General features: G+C 34.5%; 1 protein-coding gene across 14 annotated transcripts in view; it reads right to left on the bottom strand.

Moving 5' to 3' along the window:
• Positions 1-2,624: 2,624 nt before the first annotated feature.
• Ids (iduronate 2-sulfatase) overlaps positions 2,625-15,428 on the bottom strand; it is an 18,818-nt gene continuing 6,014 nt past the window's right edge. For 8 of the 14 annotated variants that reach the window (XM_025298385.1, XM_025298381.1, XM_025298387.1 and 5 more), the window contains 7 exons: positions 11,595-11,772; positions 11,152-11,282; positions 10,751-10,922; positions 4,433-4,582; positions 4,196-4,333; positions 3,578-4,128; positions 3,156-3,491 (listed from right to left, as the gene is read on the bottom strand). In XM_025298385.1, the coding sequence (XP_025154170.1) occupies positions 3,156-3,491; positions 3,578-4,128; positions 4,196-4,333; positions 4,433-4,582; positions 10,751-10,922; positions 11,152-11,282; positions 11,595-11,772 (1,656 nt within the window). Of the gene's footprint in view, positions 3,492-3,577; positions 4,129-4,195; positions 4,334-4,432; positions 4,583-10,750; positions 10,923-11,151; positions 11,283-11,594; positions 11,773-14,387; positions 14,438-15,428 lie in introns of those variants that run through there. The other 6 variants (XM_025298393.1, XM_025298389.1, XM_025298390.1 and 3 more) reach the window with 6 other exon arrangements.

Genomic DNA, 15,428 nt, shown 5'->3' with positions numbered 1-15,428 from the left:
TTATAACAGACGAGTTTGGTGTTTTACACCTTTAAAATTTTACTATATAAACTATGCAATACAAAATGTAATTAGGTGCATGTTAAGATCATGTATTGCAAAATCCTCTACAGAAGCAAGAATGTTGGAAAAGAAAAAAATGTAAGGTATACTTCAAAGAGGCGTATATATTTTATAATTTGTTAACTTATTGTTAAAGAATCTTAATCTCTAGTTTATATTATTAATTATTAAGTATACATAATGTGTTTATTTTTCATTCATTCACATCCTATTACATATTTTTTAATAAGTATTTTATATATTAATTTTAAGAAGTCTTAGTACATGTAGATTATATGAAGAAGTATATCAATAAAGAAAAATAAAACTTTGCGATTATTTATATACATACATACACATAACACACATACATACAGGATGGACTCGAACATTCTAGCTTTTTGAGATTTTATAATAAATTTAATCCTCAACAAAAAGTTTTTCGTATGAACATGGATTGAAAAATGCTTCCTTAAAAAATTAGCTCTTTATGAATAACATTAGTATGGATAACGTCCAGTTATGTCACCCGACAGGTTGCCGTGCTCCAACTACTTCGCTGACTACGGCTCTTGCGGTCGTACGAAACTAAAATTATTTCGATTATTATAGGAATTATAATTTTTCAAGAGTAGATCATATGGGATTCTGTACAATTACTACATAGCTAGGTGTTACCCGTATTCGTGTTATCTAGAAATGTCTAACTTTTTAAGGAAGTATTTTCCGATTCATGTTTATAGGAAACTTTTTACACAGAATTAAATTTCCAATAAGATTTCAAAGTCTGGCCGAATCATTCGGGCCCATCCTATATATATTAATAACCGAATGTTTAAAAATTGTTTTAATTTATCAATTTAATTTTAAATACATATTGGATTGTTCGAAAAGTAATATCGGCTTTTTGCGTGAAAATGAAAGACGGTATTTTTATAGAAAGGAAAGTTTTATTCTGTAAAATATTGACCATTTTTTTCTAACACCTTTCGGCATCCTTGAAGTAATAATATATAATTCCACGCTCGTAGAACTTCTAGTCATTATTGGCAAAAAACTGAATTAAGTGATTTTTGACATCTTCATTTGAATCGAAATTTTTACCATCGAAAGAATTTTGCCGATACAAGTGATAATTGGATGATGCCAGATCAAGTGAATATGGTGAATGCGGTAGCAAATCCCATCTAAGCGCTAACAGCTTCTGGCAACCATTAAACTTGTATCTGACGTTGTCATGATAAAATACAATACTCTTTCTATTCACCAATTCTGGTCTCTTCTGTTTGATGGAATCATTCAATTTATCCAATTAATGACAATACATATTCGAATCAATCGTTTGGTAACAACTCAAAAGACCATTCCTTTCCAATCTCAACAGAGAGCATTACCGTTTTTTTGGATATCAGCTTTCGATGTGCTTTGAGCTGGTTCATCAGGTCTGCTCCATGATCTTTTGCGTTTAATATTGTACACGATCCATTTTTCATTTCTAGTTATAAGTCGCTTCAGAAATGGATCGCTTTCCTCACGTTTCAATAACAAATCGCAGATCGTAATGTGACGAATCAAATCTTTCTTTGAAAACATGTGGAACCCAAATATCAAGCTTTGAAACAAAACCCAGTTGTTTTAAATGCTCATGCATGGTCGAATTCAATAAATTCAATCTCTCAGCAATTTCTCGTGTTGTTCAATGACGATTTGCGTCCACCAATGCCTTTATTTGGTCTTTATTAGCCTCAACTGGCCTTCCAGAACGTGATGCATCTTTAAGGTCGAAATGCCCAGAACGAAATTTCGAAAACCAATTTTGATATTGGCGTTCAGTCAACACATCCTCTTCATACACGGCACACCATTTTTTTCTTGCTTGCGCTACATTTTGGCCTTTACGATAATAAAAAAGCAAAATGTGACGAAAATGCTCACGTTGATTTTCCATTTTTGATTGGCGACGCCAAACAAAAACAACTTGATAAATTCTAAAACAACTTTTTTTCAAATGAAGCTTGAAATGTTTGTTGTAAAAATGTAAAATTTCTGGCTTTGAATAAAGTTCACTGTTTAAAAAGGCAACTAACACGAATAAACCGAAATTACTTTCCGAACAACCAACCTAATATGTTACGAGGGTAGTCCCAGAAGTACCTGACCTAACAAAGAAAACACAAAAAGTTTGGGAAAAAATATCTTTATTTCTCTACATAGTCTCCTTTTAGCTCAATACACTTTTCCCAGCGATGTACAATAGCTTCGATACCCTGTTTATAGTGGGAATCGTTGAACTCCTCAAAATAGCCATCAAGACACCTTGGTCCATTATTTTGACTGTTTCTTCATCTCAGGTGTGAAGTGATGGACCCATGTTTCATCCATGGTTATGAATTGACGCAAAAATTCGGCTTTATTGCTGCGAAACTTCGCCAAATATTCGATTGAAACATCCTCACGACGCTGTTTTTGTTCCAATCGCGACACCCATCTTGCGCACAGCTTTCTCATGTCCAAATTTTCAGTCAATATGCGATGTACAGCTTTTTGAAATGCCTACCATGTCTGCTAACTCGCGCACTTTCAGTCGACGGTCATCCAATACCATTTTATGAATTTTCTTCACCATTTCTGGCGTGGTCACCTCGTTTGGTCGACCACTGCGATGTTCGTCTCGGCAGCTCGTACGGACTCGTTTAAACTCTACCACCCAATATTTTACTGTTGTAAACGAAGGAGCAAACTCCCCCAGAGCAGAATCTAGCTCCTCTTTGATATTGGTTGGACTGAGGCCTTTCAAATGAAAGTATTGTATCACATAACGATGACCAATTTTTCCCATGTTTACAAATTCACTGAGAGCGTTCACTATTGATGGCTGCTAAACAAATACTAAACAATGTAGCGTCGTCAAACTTCAAACTTAAGCTTTATAAGGTTGGTACTTTCTATCGTAGTCATTCTTTTCAAACAACAACCGCTATCTATACATCAGGTCAGGTACTTCTGGGACTACCCTCGTATATTGAGGAAGCAAGGCATTTCATTTCAACGTTTTAAGACAGAAATATATGCTAAACATCGATTATAATCATATAACATTGAAGCGTCAAAGTTTAATACGTTGGAAGAACACTTCTCCATCCATTTTTTAATAACGTCTTTAGATATTTTTTTATATTTAACATAATTGGTACAGTAGCTATATTAAAATTTTCTGCCCTGTCTGTCCTATGATCATACAATTCTTCCGCAATAATAATATCCCAATTTGGCTTATACGATTCATACGCAAATGGTATCCATGCAGTGTAACGATAATCGTTGGTTTTCAAAGTGTAACCCATCATAGTTATCTCTTTTAAACGTGGCTTATCGCTGTTGGGATGAAGCGTAGGTTGAATACCTGGTCTTGGATACTGACTAAATGCTGCTTTTTTCCAGGATATATTCTGAATGTTTGCAAACATAAGAATTATATTTTTTATATAATAATTTTGTAAAATTGTGCGGAGAATCTTACATCAGGATATCTTACCTGGTTTTTTAAGACATTCTTTATGAGTGGTAGAAGTGTGATACCTTCGCTACAAGGATTAAACTCCTTTTCATGTTTAAGATTGTTTAAGGATAACGTGTGATCATTATTATAAGTTTGACAGATTGGTATAGGCACGCCTGCCAAATCTGCGATTGTTGGGAATATGTCGACAAGTTCTACAATCGCATTCGTAACTTTATATCTTTCCTGCACTTTGCGATGTAATACTTCGTCCTTTATAAACTTGTTATATCTCTGTTGATTATACCCTTTTGAAACGTTTCTTTTATATTGGTCCATATAATATTCCATATCTCCGCGCATTTTTGAGTTACTAATTTTTATAGAATCGAATATTATGTTCCTAAGGTTCGTTTCAATAGCGATGTTTATAATTTTTTTTATACATTTCGTACGATCGATGGTTCTAACATGATAATTATCAGAATGAAATGTGAGTGTTGGAATTGATACTAACAGAGGTACATGTACAGAAACGTCAAAATTGCTATACTTCGACCAAACAGCATGTTCTCCAAGTGCCCAACCTATACATTCAATATTCAGTTCAATATTTGTTACATAACAAATATGTGTACTTTGTTAGATACGTACCATGATCAGATGTTAATATTACGATAGTATTTTCTCGAACCATGGAGGCGTGCAACTGATAAATAAGTTTACCGATCATACTGTCAATGTATGACACGGCTGCATAATATGATTGAATAATCAGCATGCCGAATTTCTCTGAAAATATCGATTCAAAATGAAAGAAAACGTACGAATATGTAGATATATACGAAATTAAACAAAATAAATAAATATAATATATAAATAAAACTATACCTGGAATTTTTTCCCAAGGAAACTTTAATTTTAACTTTGCTACATCTTGCCTCCATCGAAGATCGATCCAGGGATTGTAAGCAATGTTACTTACATTACTCGGCCATAGATACGGCTCAGGTATTTTAAACTTATGAATTGGATGATATTCTGCGACATGTTTAACGAAGATAAAATTACGCTATGTATACAGATACAGAGTGAGGAAAAAGTATGGAAATCCTTAAAAATCTCGAAAGATATAAGTTTTACAGAAGTGTTTCAGACAAAAGTTATAAGGCTCAAGACGATATATTTACTGATCTTATCAGTTTGACCTTGAATGATATTGCTAAGGTCAGATCAAGGTCAACTTATTTTTTTTTAAACAGAAATTTCAATTTTTTATTATATCATCTTTTTCTACCAATTAATTTTAATAACTTTTGTCTGAAATATTTTTTCATTTGCCTAATATTTTTTGAGATATTGAAGGAAAACTTAGAAACTTTTTCGATATTTAATTTACGATATCTTGCCAACTATTTGTCGGAAGAAAAAACGCTATTAGATTTTTTATTCAACTTGGTCTCAAGAATATATTGTTACAGTAGCATCTTGACTTTTATTAATTTGATGATTTTGAAATTTTCAAAAGTCAATAAGTTAACAAAAGACGTCGTTGAAGTTTGGAGCGTTCTTGGAGCGAAAATTGAAAATAACTTTTATTTAACAAAAAACCACTTAACATAAATGTAAATACATATAAAAGATAAATTTGTGTTAAATATGACATGACATTATAAGAAAGTTGTAATTCCCGAAAATTACGCACATATAATCATTCATACAGATTATAATTATTTCCGGCACTCACAGCGCTCTGTGCCAAAAACTGACAATGCTTTCTCACTCTCTGGCATGTGGGAAAAAAGAAAAGAGTTAGTTTAATAGCAATATCGTCCCGGAACACTTTCGTTCTCCCCGAGAATTGTGTGCATACCACCACACTCAGACAGATTATAATTATTTCCGGCAATCACAGCGCTCTGTGCCAAAAACTGACAATGCATTTTCACTCTCTGGCATGTGCGAAAATAGAAAAAAATTAGTTTAACAGCAATATCGTCCCGGAACACTTTCGTTCTCCACGAATATGATATGCATACCACCACACTCAGGCAGATTGTAATTATTTCAGGTACTCACAACGCTCTGTGCCAAAAACTGGCAACGCATTTTCACTCTCTGGCATGTGGGAAAATAGAAAAAAATTAGTTTAACAGCAATATCGTCCCGGAACACTTTCGTTCTCCCCGAGAATGTTGTGCATACCACCACACTCAGGCAGATTATAATTATTTCCGGCACTCACTGCGCTGTGTGCCAAAAACTGACAATGCTTTCTCACTCTATGGCATGTGGGAAAATAGAAAAAAATTAGTTTAACAGCAATATCGTCCCGGAACACTTTCGTTCTCCCCGAGAATTGTGTGCATACCACCACACTCAGACAAATTGTAATTATTTCCGGCACTCACATCGCTCTGTGCCAAAAACTGACAATGCATTTTCATTCTCTGGCACGTGGGAAAATAGAAAATAATTAGTTTAACAGCAATATCGTCCCGGAACACTTCCGTTCTCCCTGAGAATTGTGTGCATACCACCACACTCAGGCAGATTGTAATTATTTCCGGTAGTCACAACGCTCTGTGCCAAAAACTGACAACGCATTTTCACTCTTTGGCATGTGGGAAAATAGAAAAAAATTAGTTTAACAGCAATATCGTCCCGGAACACTTTCGTTCTCCCCGAAAATGTTGTGCATACCACCACACTCAGGCAGATTATAATTATTTTCGGCACTCATAGCGCTGTGTGCCAAAAACTGACAATGCATTCTCACTCTCTGGCATGTGGGAAAATAGAAAAAAGTCAGTTTAATAGCAATATCGTCCCGGAACACTTTCGTTCTCCACGAATATGATATGCATACCACCACACTCAGGCAGATTGTAATTATTTCCGGTAGTCACAACGCTCTGTGCCAAAAACTGACAACGCATTTTTACTCTCTGGCATGTGGGAAAATAGAAAAAAGTCAGTTTAATAGCAATTTCGTCCCGGAACATTTTCATTCTCGTCGTATTCCGGAACAAAAGAATTCCGCGATGAGATTGCTGTTAAACAATTTTTGTTCTCTTTTCCCACATGCCAGAGAATGAAAATGCATTATCAGTTTTTGGCACAGAGTGCTATGACTGCTGAAAGTAATTATAATCTGTCTGAGTTTGATGGTACGCACACCATTTTCGGGGAGAGCGAAAGTGTTCCGGAATGATATTGCTGTTAAACTAATTTTTTTCTATTTTCCCACATGCCAGAGAGTGAAAATGTGTTGTCAGATTTTGGCACAGAGCGTTGTGACTACCGGAAATAATTACAATCTGCCTGAGTGTGGTGGTATGCACACAATTCTCGGGGAGAACGAAAGTGTTCCGGGACAATATTGCTATTAAACTGACTTTTTTCTATTTTCCCACATGCCAGAGAGTGAGAATGCGTTGTCAGTTTTTGGCACACAGCGCTATGAGTGCCGAAAATAATTATAATCTGCCTGAGTGTGGTGGTATGCACAACATTTTCGGGGAGAACGAAAGTGTTCCGGGACGATATTGCTGTTAAACTAATTTTTTTCTATTTTCCCACATGCCAGAGAATGAAAATGCGTTGTCAGTTTTTGGCACAGAGCGTTGTGACTACCGGAAATAATTACAATCTGCCTGAGTGTGGTGGTATGCACACAATTCTCGGGGAGAACGGAAATGTTCCGGGACGATATTGCTGTTAAACTAATTATTTTCTATTTTCCCACGTGCCAGAGAATGAAAATGCATTGTCAGTTTTTGGCACAGAGCGATGTGAGTGCCGGAAATAATTACAATTTGTCTGAGTGTGGTGGTATGCACACAATTCTCGGGGAGAACGAAAGTGTTCCGGGACGATATTGCTGTTAAACTAATTTTTTTCTATTTTCCCACATGCCAGAGAGTGAAAATGCGTTGCCAGTTTTTGGCACAGAGCGCTGTGACTGCCGGAAATAATTATAATCTGTCTGAATGTGGTGGTATGCACACAATTCTCGGGAAGAACAAAAGTGTTCCGGGACGATATTGCTATTAAACTAACTTTTTTCTTTTTTCCCACATGCCAGAGAGTGAGAAAGCATTGTCAGTTTTTGGCACAGAGCGCTGTGAGTGCCGGAAATAATTATAATCTGTATGAATGATTATATGTGCGTAATTTTCGGGAATTACATCTTTCTTATAATGTCATGTCATATTTAACACAAATTTATCTTTCATATGTATTTACATTTATATTAAGTGGTTTTTTGTTAAATAAAAGCTATTTTCAATTTTCGCTCCAAGAACGCTTCAAACTTCAACGACGTAACAAAAGTTAGGGAACTATTATAACAATATGTTCTTGAGACCAAATAGAATAAAAAAGTCTAGTACTATTTTCCCTTCTGACAAATAGTTAGCGAGTTATCGTAAGTTAAGTATTGAAAAAGTCATCAAGTTTTCCTTAAATATCTCAAAACATATTAAGTAAATAAAAAAATGTTTCAAAATGTTTCAAAAGTTGTTCAAATTAATTGGTAGAAAAAGATAATATAATAAAAAATGGGGATTTCTGTTAAAAAAAAATAAGTTGATCTTGACCTGTGATATTGGCAACGACACTCAAGATCAAACTGATAAGATCAGTAAATACATCATTTTGAGTCTTATAACTTTTGTCTGATACACTTTTCTGTAAAACTTCTTTTACAGAAACTTTTCTGTAAATCTTTCGAGATTTTTAAGGGTTTCCATACTTTTTCCTCACCCTCTATATGAGTGCTGGGAATTAAGTGAACAGCGCGAGCCGATTTCAGAGGCAACGCCCGCGCTTCCCCCACTACCTCTCGAAGCGCGGCGGCTGAGCTGCTGATCGCGCGTCAGACGCTCTACCTCAGGAACGGTCTCATATACGATAAGATGGGATCGCACCCTCCGTCAAACCAAAAATAAAATATTTATTTATCCTTAAAAAATAATTCTTACTCTCATTGGTGATGAAATATTACACTTTTACTTCTAATATAATAAATACTCCTTTAATAATAATATAATGATAACAATAATTAAAAATATAATTATTAAAGTTTTGCCAATAGATTTCCACATCACCCATGAGGTATTATTGTTGATGCGTTTTTTTTTAAGTGGTTTCCCCAGTAGGCCTACTCTATTAAAAATTAATGAAGATGAAATATATGGCTCAGCAGAAAAGCGAAATGTTACATTGTGAGAAATATAAAAACGAAAGAGGAAGAATAAGTACAAAGCACAAAATAGCCAATTTTTATAGAAATATTAATTGGATTTTCTTGCTCGTTTACATGTCGATTTTACTAGGGATGATATATCCAAAGAGATTTTGGAAGAGGTAGTACGCATCAACGAAGATAGTGATGCATCGCTCAAAGATGCACCTTTGTCTGTTTTTATGATTTTTATTTTGGAAAAAGAACATTCGCATAAATATGTGGACCCAACATAGAGAAAATTTGAACACCGAAATTTCTAAGATGTGAATAACACGATGGGTCTAAAATTTTAAAGAATTCGACACCCTTTTCCTGCCGTGTTTTTAGCGAAAGATCATATTGCAAATCGCACAATTCTGCCTGAAGATGTAGACGGTTGTTCCTCGATTTGCACAGTGAGAGGATTCTCAAAAAGTATTCAATCTTTTCTTAGCATTTCGAAATCACTGAAACGCGTATCAAACTGATTTATTAAAGAATCAATAACATTACATTATTTAACGAAATTACAATTTGTACGGTATTCTTCAAAGAGAAATAAAATTTAATTTAATTTTTATTTCTTAATTTAATTTAATTTTTATTTCTTTCTTCAAATATTTAGACTCGCTTTGCAAGCTTGCTCTAGTCACTGACATGACAAACCGTTTAAATATTTTAAATTTAAAGCTGCAAAAGACCAACCAAATTATTTCGCAAGTAGTTAGTCACATCGATTCCTTTCGCAGGAAACTAGTACTTTTTAAAAATTAGTTATCAAATAATGTTCTCCACTTTTTTCCTCCTTGCCAGATTTTCTTTGAAAAATACGGTACAAATTGTAATTTCGTTAAATAATGTAATGTTATTGATTCTTTAATAAATCAGTTTGATACGCGTTTCAGTGATTTCGAAATGCTAAGAAAAGATTGAATACTTTTTGAGAATCCTCTCACTGTGCAAATCGAGGAACAACCGTCTACATCTTCAGGCAGAATTGTGCAATTTGCAATATGATCTTTCGCTAAAAACACGGCAGGAAAAGGGTGTCGAATTCTTTAAAATTTTAGACGCATCGTGTTATTCACATCTTAGAAATTTCGGTGTTCAAATTTTCTCTATGTTTGGGTCCACATATTTATGCGAATGTTCTTTTTCCAAAATAAAAATCATAAAAACAGACAAAGGTGCATCTTTGAGCGATGCATCACTATCTTCGTTGATGCGTACTACCTCTTCCAAAATCTCTTTGGATATATCATCCCTAGTAAAATCGACATGTAAACAAGCAAGAAAATCCAATTAATATTTCTATAAAAATTGGCTATTTTGTGCTTTGTACTTATTCTTCCTCTTTCGTTTTTATATTTCTCACAATGTAACATTTCGCTTTTCTGCTGAGCCATATATTTCATCTTCATTAATTTTTAATAGAGTAGGCCTACTGGGGAAACCACTTAAAAAAAAACGCATCAACAATAATACCTCATGGGTGATGTGGAAATCTATTGGCAAAACTTTAATAATTATATTTTTAATTATTGTTATCATTATATTATTATTAAAGGAGTATTTATTATATTAGAAGTAAAAGTGTAATATTTCATCACCAATGAGAGTAAGAATTATTTTTTAAGGATAAATAAATATTTTATTTTTGGTTTGACGGAGGGTGCGATCCCATCTTATCGTATATGAGACCGTTCCTGAGGTAGAGCGTCTGACGCGCGATCAGCAGCTCGGCCGCCGCGCTTCGAGAAGTAGTGGGGGAAGCGCGGGCGTTGCCTCTGAAATCGGCTCGCGCTGTTCACTTAATTCCCAGCACTGCTCTATATAAATCATGTAAATTATTATTCTATATATAAATATAATACAACACAATGTAGTGATATTCTATAAATACAGTGCAATGAAAATGATGTTTTTAATGTTTTTAACTTTATTTTATATTTTATATCGATAAAAGCTAAAGAATATACTTATAAAACGATCCGGGAACTTCAACGGTATATGAGGCTTCTGAAATCCAACAGCTAGGAAGAAGGGATTGCAGTCTTTCCTATGTTCATGTATGAATCTTCTTGCTTCTCGTAACGTCTCAATATCGGGTAACGTCCTGTTTGGCATAGTTGAGACATGTACTGGGCATACCTATAAACATAATAATAATAATAATGCAAACATATACTTCCGAGTTACACAAAAAGATTAATTTTATATAAGTTGTGATCTCTCTCTCTCTCTCTCTCTCTCTCTCTCTCTCTCTCTCTCTCTCTCTCTCTCTCTCTCCTCCTCCTCCTCCTCCTCCTCCTCTTCCCCCCTTTCTCCATCCCCCTCTCCCTTTTTCTCTCAATATCTTCGATATCTTATTGGACATTACGAGATTTTGTGCTGCTTTCGATTGCAAATTTGCTTTACAGACGGGGGCGTTTTTATATCGATCTGTATAAGGATGGAAAGGCTCCTCGGTCCACGAATAAGGACTATCATCAGATTTATTAGAACTTATTCCTACAAGAAAAAGTATCCGCTGTCTTAATATACAGGACAAACAAAATTCAAAATCGGATGGATACAGTTAGTAATACATTTAGATATAAGTGAAAATAAAATTATATAATTTATATAAATATTAATTTGATATTTGAGGTCTTCGTGATATGGACAATATTTGATCTAGCTTCTGATTTGATGCCGCGTCCAACAGATTGTTTTGAAAACAAATTCATTTCCATGAAAGACGTGACACGAATCCAAAAGTCAGAGAGAAATCGCGAACATAAGTATTAATTATTAACTTATTTATATAATTTACAACTTTACCTGGATGAAAAACTTTTCCTATAGACATTGTGGTATAACCGTTGTTTTTTAAATGCTCCGGCAAAGTGGTATAATTACCAACTGTATCGCGCCAGTAACTATAGAAATCGTACAGCTGAAGAGTATCCGGTCTCCTACTCGTCAATAGTGAATTTCTGCTAGGTGCGCACAAAGCTTGCTGCAAATATATCGATTTTTTTCTTCATCTGCCAAATATGAAGACCAAAATATGCTTAAAATTTTTCTTTGAAGAGAAAATTGTAGTTTCTTTTGGTTTCTTTTGGTAGTTTTCCAGGACAAAGAGAAAGTTTCTTATTATTATCTTTACATAAATAAATTCGAATTAGAGAATGTAAATAAGAACTTTGAAAAGATACATAAACGTGTCAAACATTAACTGTCATCAGTAACCAAAGCTATATCACTGCCATATTAATTTATGTATAAAACAATCATTTGTGTACAATAAATTAAATATACAGCCAATAAGAAAATATTGATAACAATACATAAAACGAGCTAACAAATATATATATACATATATATATATATATACAGGGTATCCCATTTTAATGTCCCACCCCAAATAACTCTTCAGTATTGAAGTTTCAAGAAAAATGATCTGAATAAAAGTTGTAGGGATTTAAGTGAGCTACCTTATGATGACCTTGACTTTGACCTTGACCTCTATTTTCAAGGTCATTCGAAGGTCAACTTGCGTTTTTTTAAATGAAGGAACCCTTATTTTTTATTACACTGTTCTTTTCTACTACTTAATTTGACAACAACTTTTATCTAAACCATTTTTTTATTTGTCTAATACTTTTTTAGATATTTGAGAAAAACTTGATAACTTTTTCTATATTTAATTTACGATATCTCGCTAACTATTTGTCGGAAGAAAAAGTGGTACTAGACTTTCTTGCTTGATTTAGTCTCAAAAATATATTGTTACAATAGCGCCCTGACTTTTGTTAACTTACTGACTTTTGGAAATTTCAAAATCATCAAATTAACAAAAATCAGGGCGCTATTGTAACAATATATTCTTGAGACTAAATAAAGCAAGAAAATCTAGTACTACTTTTTCTTTCGACAAATAGTTAGCGAGATATCGTAAGTTAACCCTTTGCACTCCTATGTCAAGTGTGACTCGACATCAGTTTTTATCTCAGGAGCTCCTTTGTCGAGTCTCATTCGACATTTTTTCAAGTCCAAACCAATAGATGTCGCGCACACGTTATCGACCATGACACATAATCTTTTCATCCAAGATCCTCACATTTCAACTTCCCATAGTTAATTTTAGTCGCCGCTTTACCCTACTTGAGAGAACTTACTAGATTAGTGCAATATTATAGCAATATAGCATAAGACCTCTCAGTAGAAATACCGCAAGTACTAGTTTTATATGATTTTTGTATATATCCAATAATCATTCATTCATTCTTATCGAACTGATTTACAGTTACTTACTCAACATATACAAACCTGCTAAAAGTCTGAAAATTGTATACCTGGAACTCTAAATATTTATAATGAGTGGAAGGCGCGAAATATATAAGGACTTTGACAGTAGTGATAGTGACCACTATATGCAAGAACTTGAGATTTTTTTTGTGAAACGTGTGAAAGAAAACCAGGATTACATCCTGGAAATTGTTTCAAGAGATATATACTTGAAAATTACAAAATACAACAATAGTGTAACTAAAACAGGTATTTAATTGAATTTGTTTCTTCCTTTATTTATTTAAATTGCCCTATTTTTTAGTTAAAGTAAATTTCAAATAAAACACTTAAAAGCGTTGGGAGCTGCTGGTAACAAAATTGAAATATAATTCGGAGTGCAAAAGGTTAAATATTGAAAAACTTATCAAGTTTTCTTGAAATATCTCAAAAAATATTAGACAAATAAAAAATGTTTAGACAAAAGTTGTTCAAATTAACTAGTAGAAAAAAAAGTGGGATAAAAAATAAGAGTTCCCGTTTAAAAAACGCGAGTTGACCTTCAAATGACCTTGAAAATAGAGGTCAAGGTCATCATAAGGTAGCTCACTTAAATCCCTACAACTTTTATTCAGATCATTTTCCTTGAAACTTCAATACTGAAAAGTTATTTGGAGTGGGACATTAAAATGGAACACCCTGTATACATCCATTATTTTTCCAATAGATGGCTTTAGTTATCTGTATCTCGCGTTGTATTGTCCGATCCAATATAAGTCCGATCGGGTTCCACTAAATGGCGTTAGAAAGATGAGATTTCGTACTAAAAAAACTTTTCTGACAGTTTTGTGATTAGTTGACTCAGTTTTGTTTGAGCGCGCGTCAAAGATGGACACTAGCAAAGAGAAAATACGTTATATTTTACAGTTTTTCTTCGATAAAGGCGAAAACGCAAGCCAGGCGGCTGAAAATGTGAATAGTGTTTATGGTCCTGTAACAGCCAATCACGCCAATACCGCGTTCCGGTAATTTCGATGTCAAAGATGCACCACGCACTGGAAGGCCAATTGTCGAAAATATTGATAAAATCATGGACATTGTCGAGTCCGACCGTCATGTAAACACTGTTTCGATTGCCCAAGAGCTAAAGATTACACAAAAACCGTTTGGAACCATTTGAATAAGGCTGGATACAAAAAGAAGCTCGATGTATGGGTGCCACACGAGTTAACGAAAAAAAACCTCATGGACCGAATTTCCATCTGCGAATCGCTACTGAATCGCAACAAAATCGACCCATTTCTGAAGCGGTTGGTCACTGGTGATGAAAAGTGGATCACTTACGATAACGTCAAGCGAAAACGGTCGTGGTCGAATCGCGGTGAGCCGGCGGAAACGGTGCCAAGCCAGGATTGACGGCCAGGAAGGTTTTGCTGTGTGTTTGGTGGGATTGGCAGGGAATTATCTACTATGAGCTGCTCCCCTACGGCAAAACTCTTAACTCGGAACTGTACTGTCAACAATTGGACCGTCTGAAGGAAGCAATCACCCAGAAGCGGCCAGCTTTGGCCAATAGGAAAGGAATTGTGTTCCATCAGGACAACGCCAGGCCACACACATCGATAGTGACTCGCCAGAAGCTCCGGGAGCTTGGTTGGGAGGTTCTTATGCATCCACCTTATAGTCCGGACCTGGCACCAAGTGATTACCATCTGTTCCTGTCCATGGCGAACAATTTTGCTGGTGAAAAATTCGCTTCAAGAGAGGCTTGTGAAAATCGACTGTCTCAATTTTTTGCCAATAGGGACGAGGGCTTCTATGAGAGAGGCATAATAAAATTACCTTCAAAATGGCAACAAGTTATCGAACAAAACGGCGCATATTTGACCTAAATCGGATCATTCTAACTATGGTAATTAAAGCCTTCAATTTCATGCAAAAATAATGGATTTCTTTTTACTACACCTGATATAATAAAAAGCTGGGATTTCCATTTAAGAAAATTGATAATCAGTGAATATCTCGAAAGTGGTGTCATCTATAAACAAAATGCTACTGCTGTCCTATGTCTCCCTTCAAGCTAAACAACTTTTGTCTTAAGCATTTTTCGATTTAGCGCAGTGTTTCTGACATATTTGAGTGGGTCTTTTAAAATGAGACATTGTATATCAGGAACCACATTTATTTATTGTATCTTTATTATCTCAAATTTTAATTGAACATCAAGACAGTTATTGGAAATCAACATGGCGGTCAAAGTAACATTTCATTATTTTCTATTTAACATATTATTAGGTTATTAAATATGAATTGTCCGATTTCTTTAAGTACCAAGTTCAACAATCGATCTCTGACATTTCACTTTTACAGTTGGTTTTTTTATTG

This window comes from Harpegnathos saltator, unplaced genomic scaffold (genome assembly GCF_003227715.2).
Source record: "Harpegnathos saltator strain DR-91 unplaced genomic scaffold, Hsal_v8.6 scaffold217, whole genome shotgun sequence".
Taxonomy (NCBI): domain Eukaryota; kingdom Metazoa; phylum Arthropoda; class Insecta; order Hymenoptera; family Formicidae; genus Harpegnathos; species Harpegnathos saltator.
Note: the sequence above shows the minus strand (reverse complement) of the source record. Positions and strands in the feature narration are given on the sequence as shown.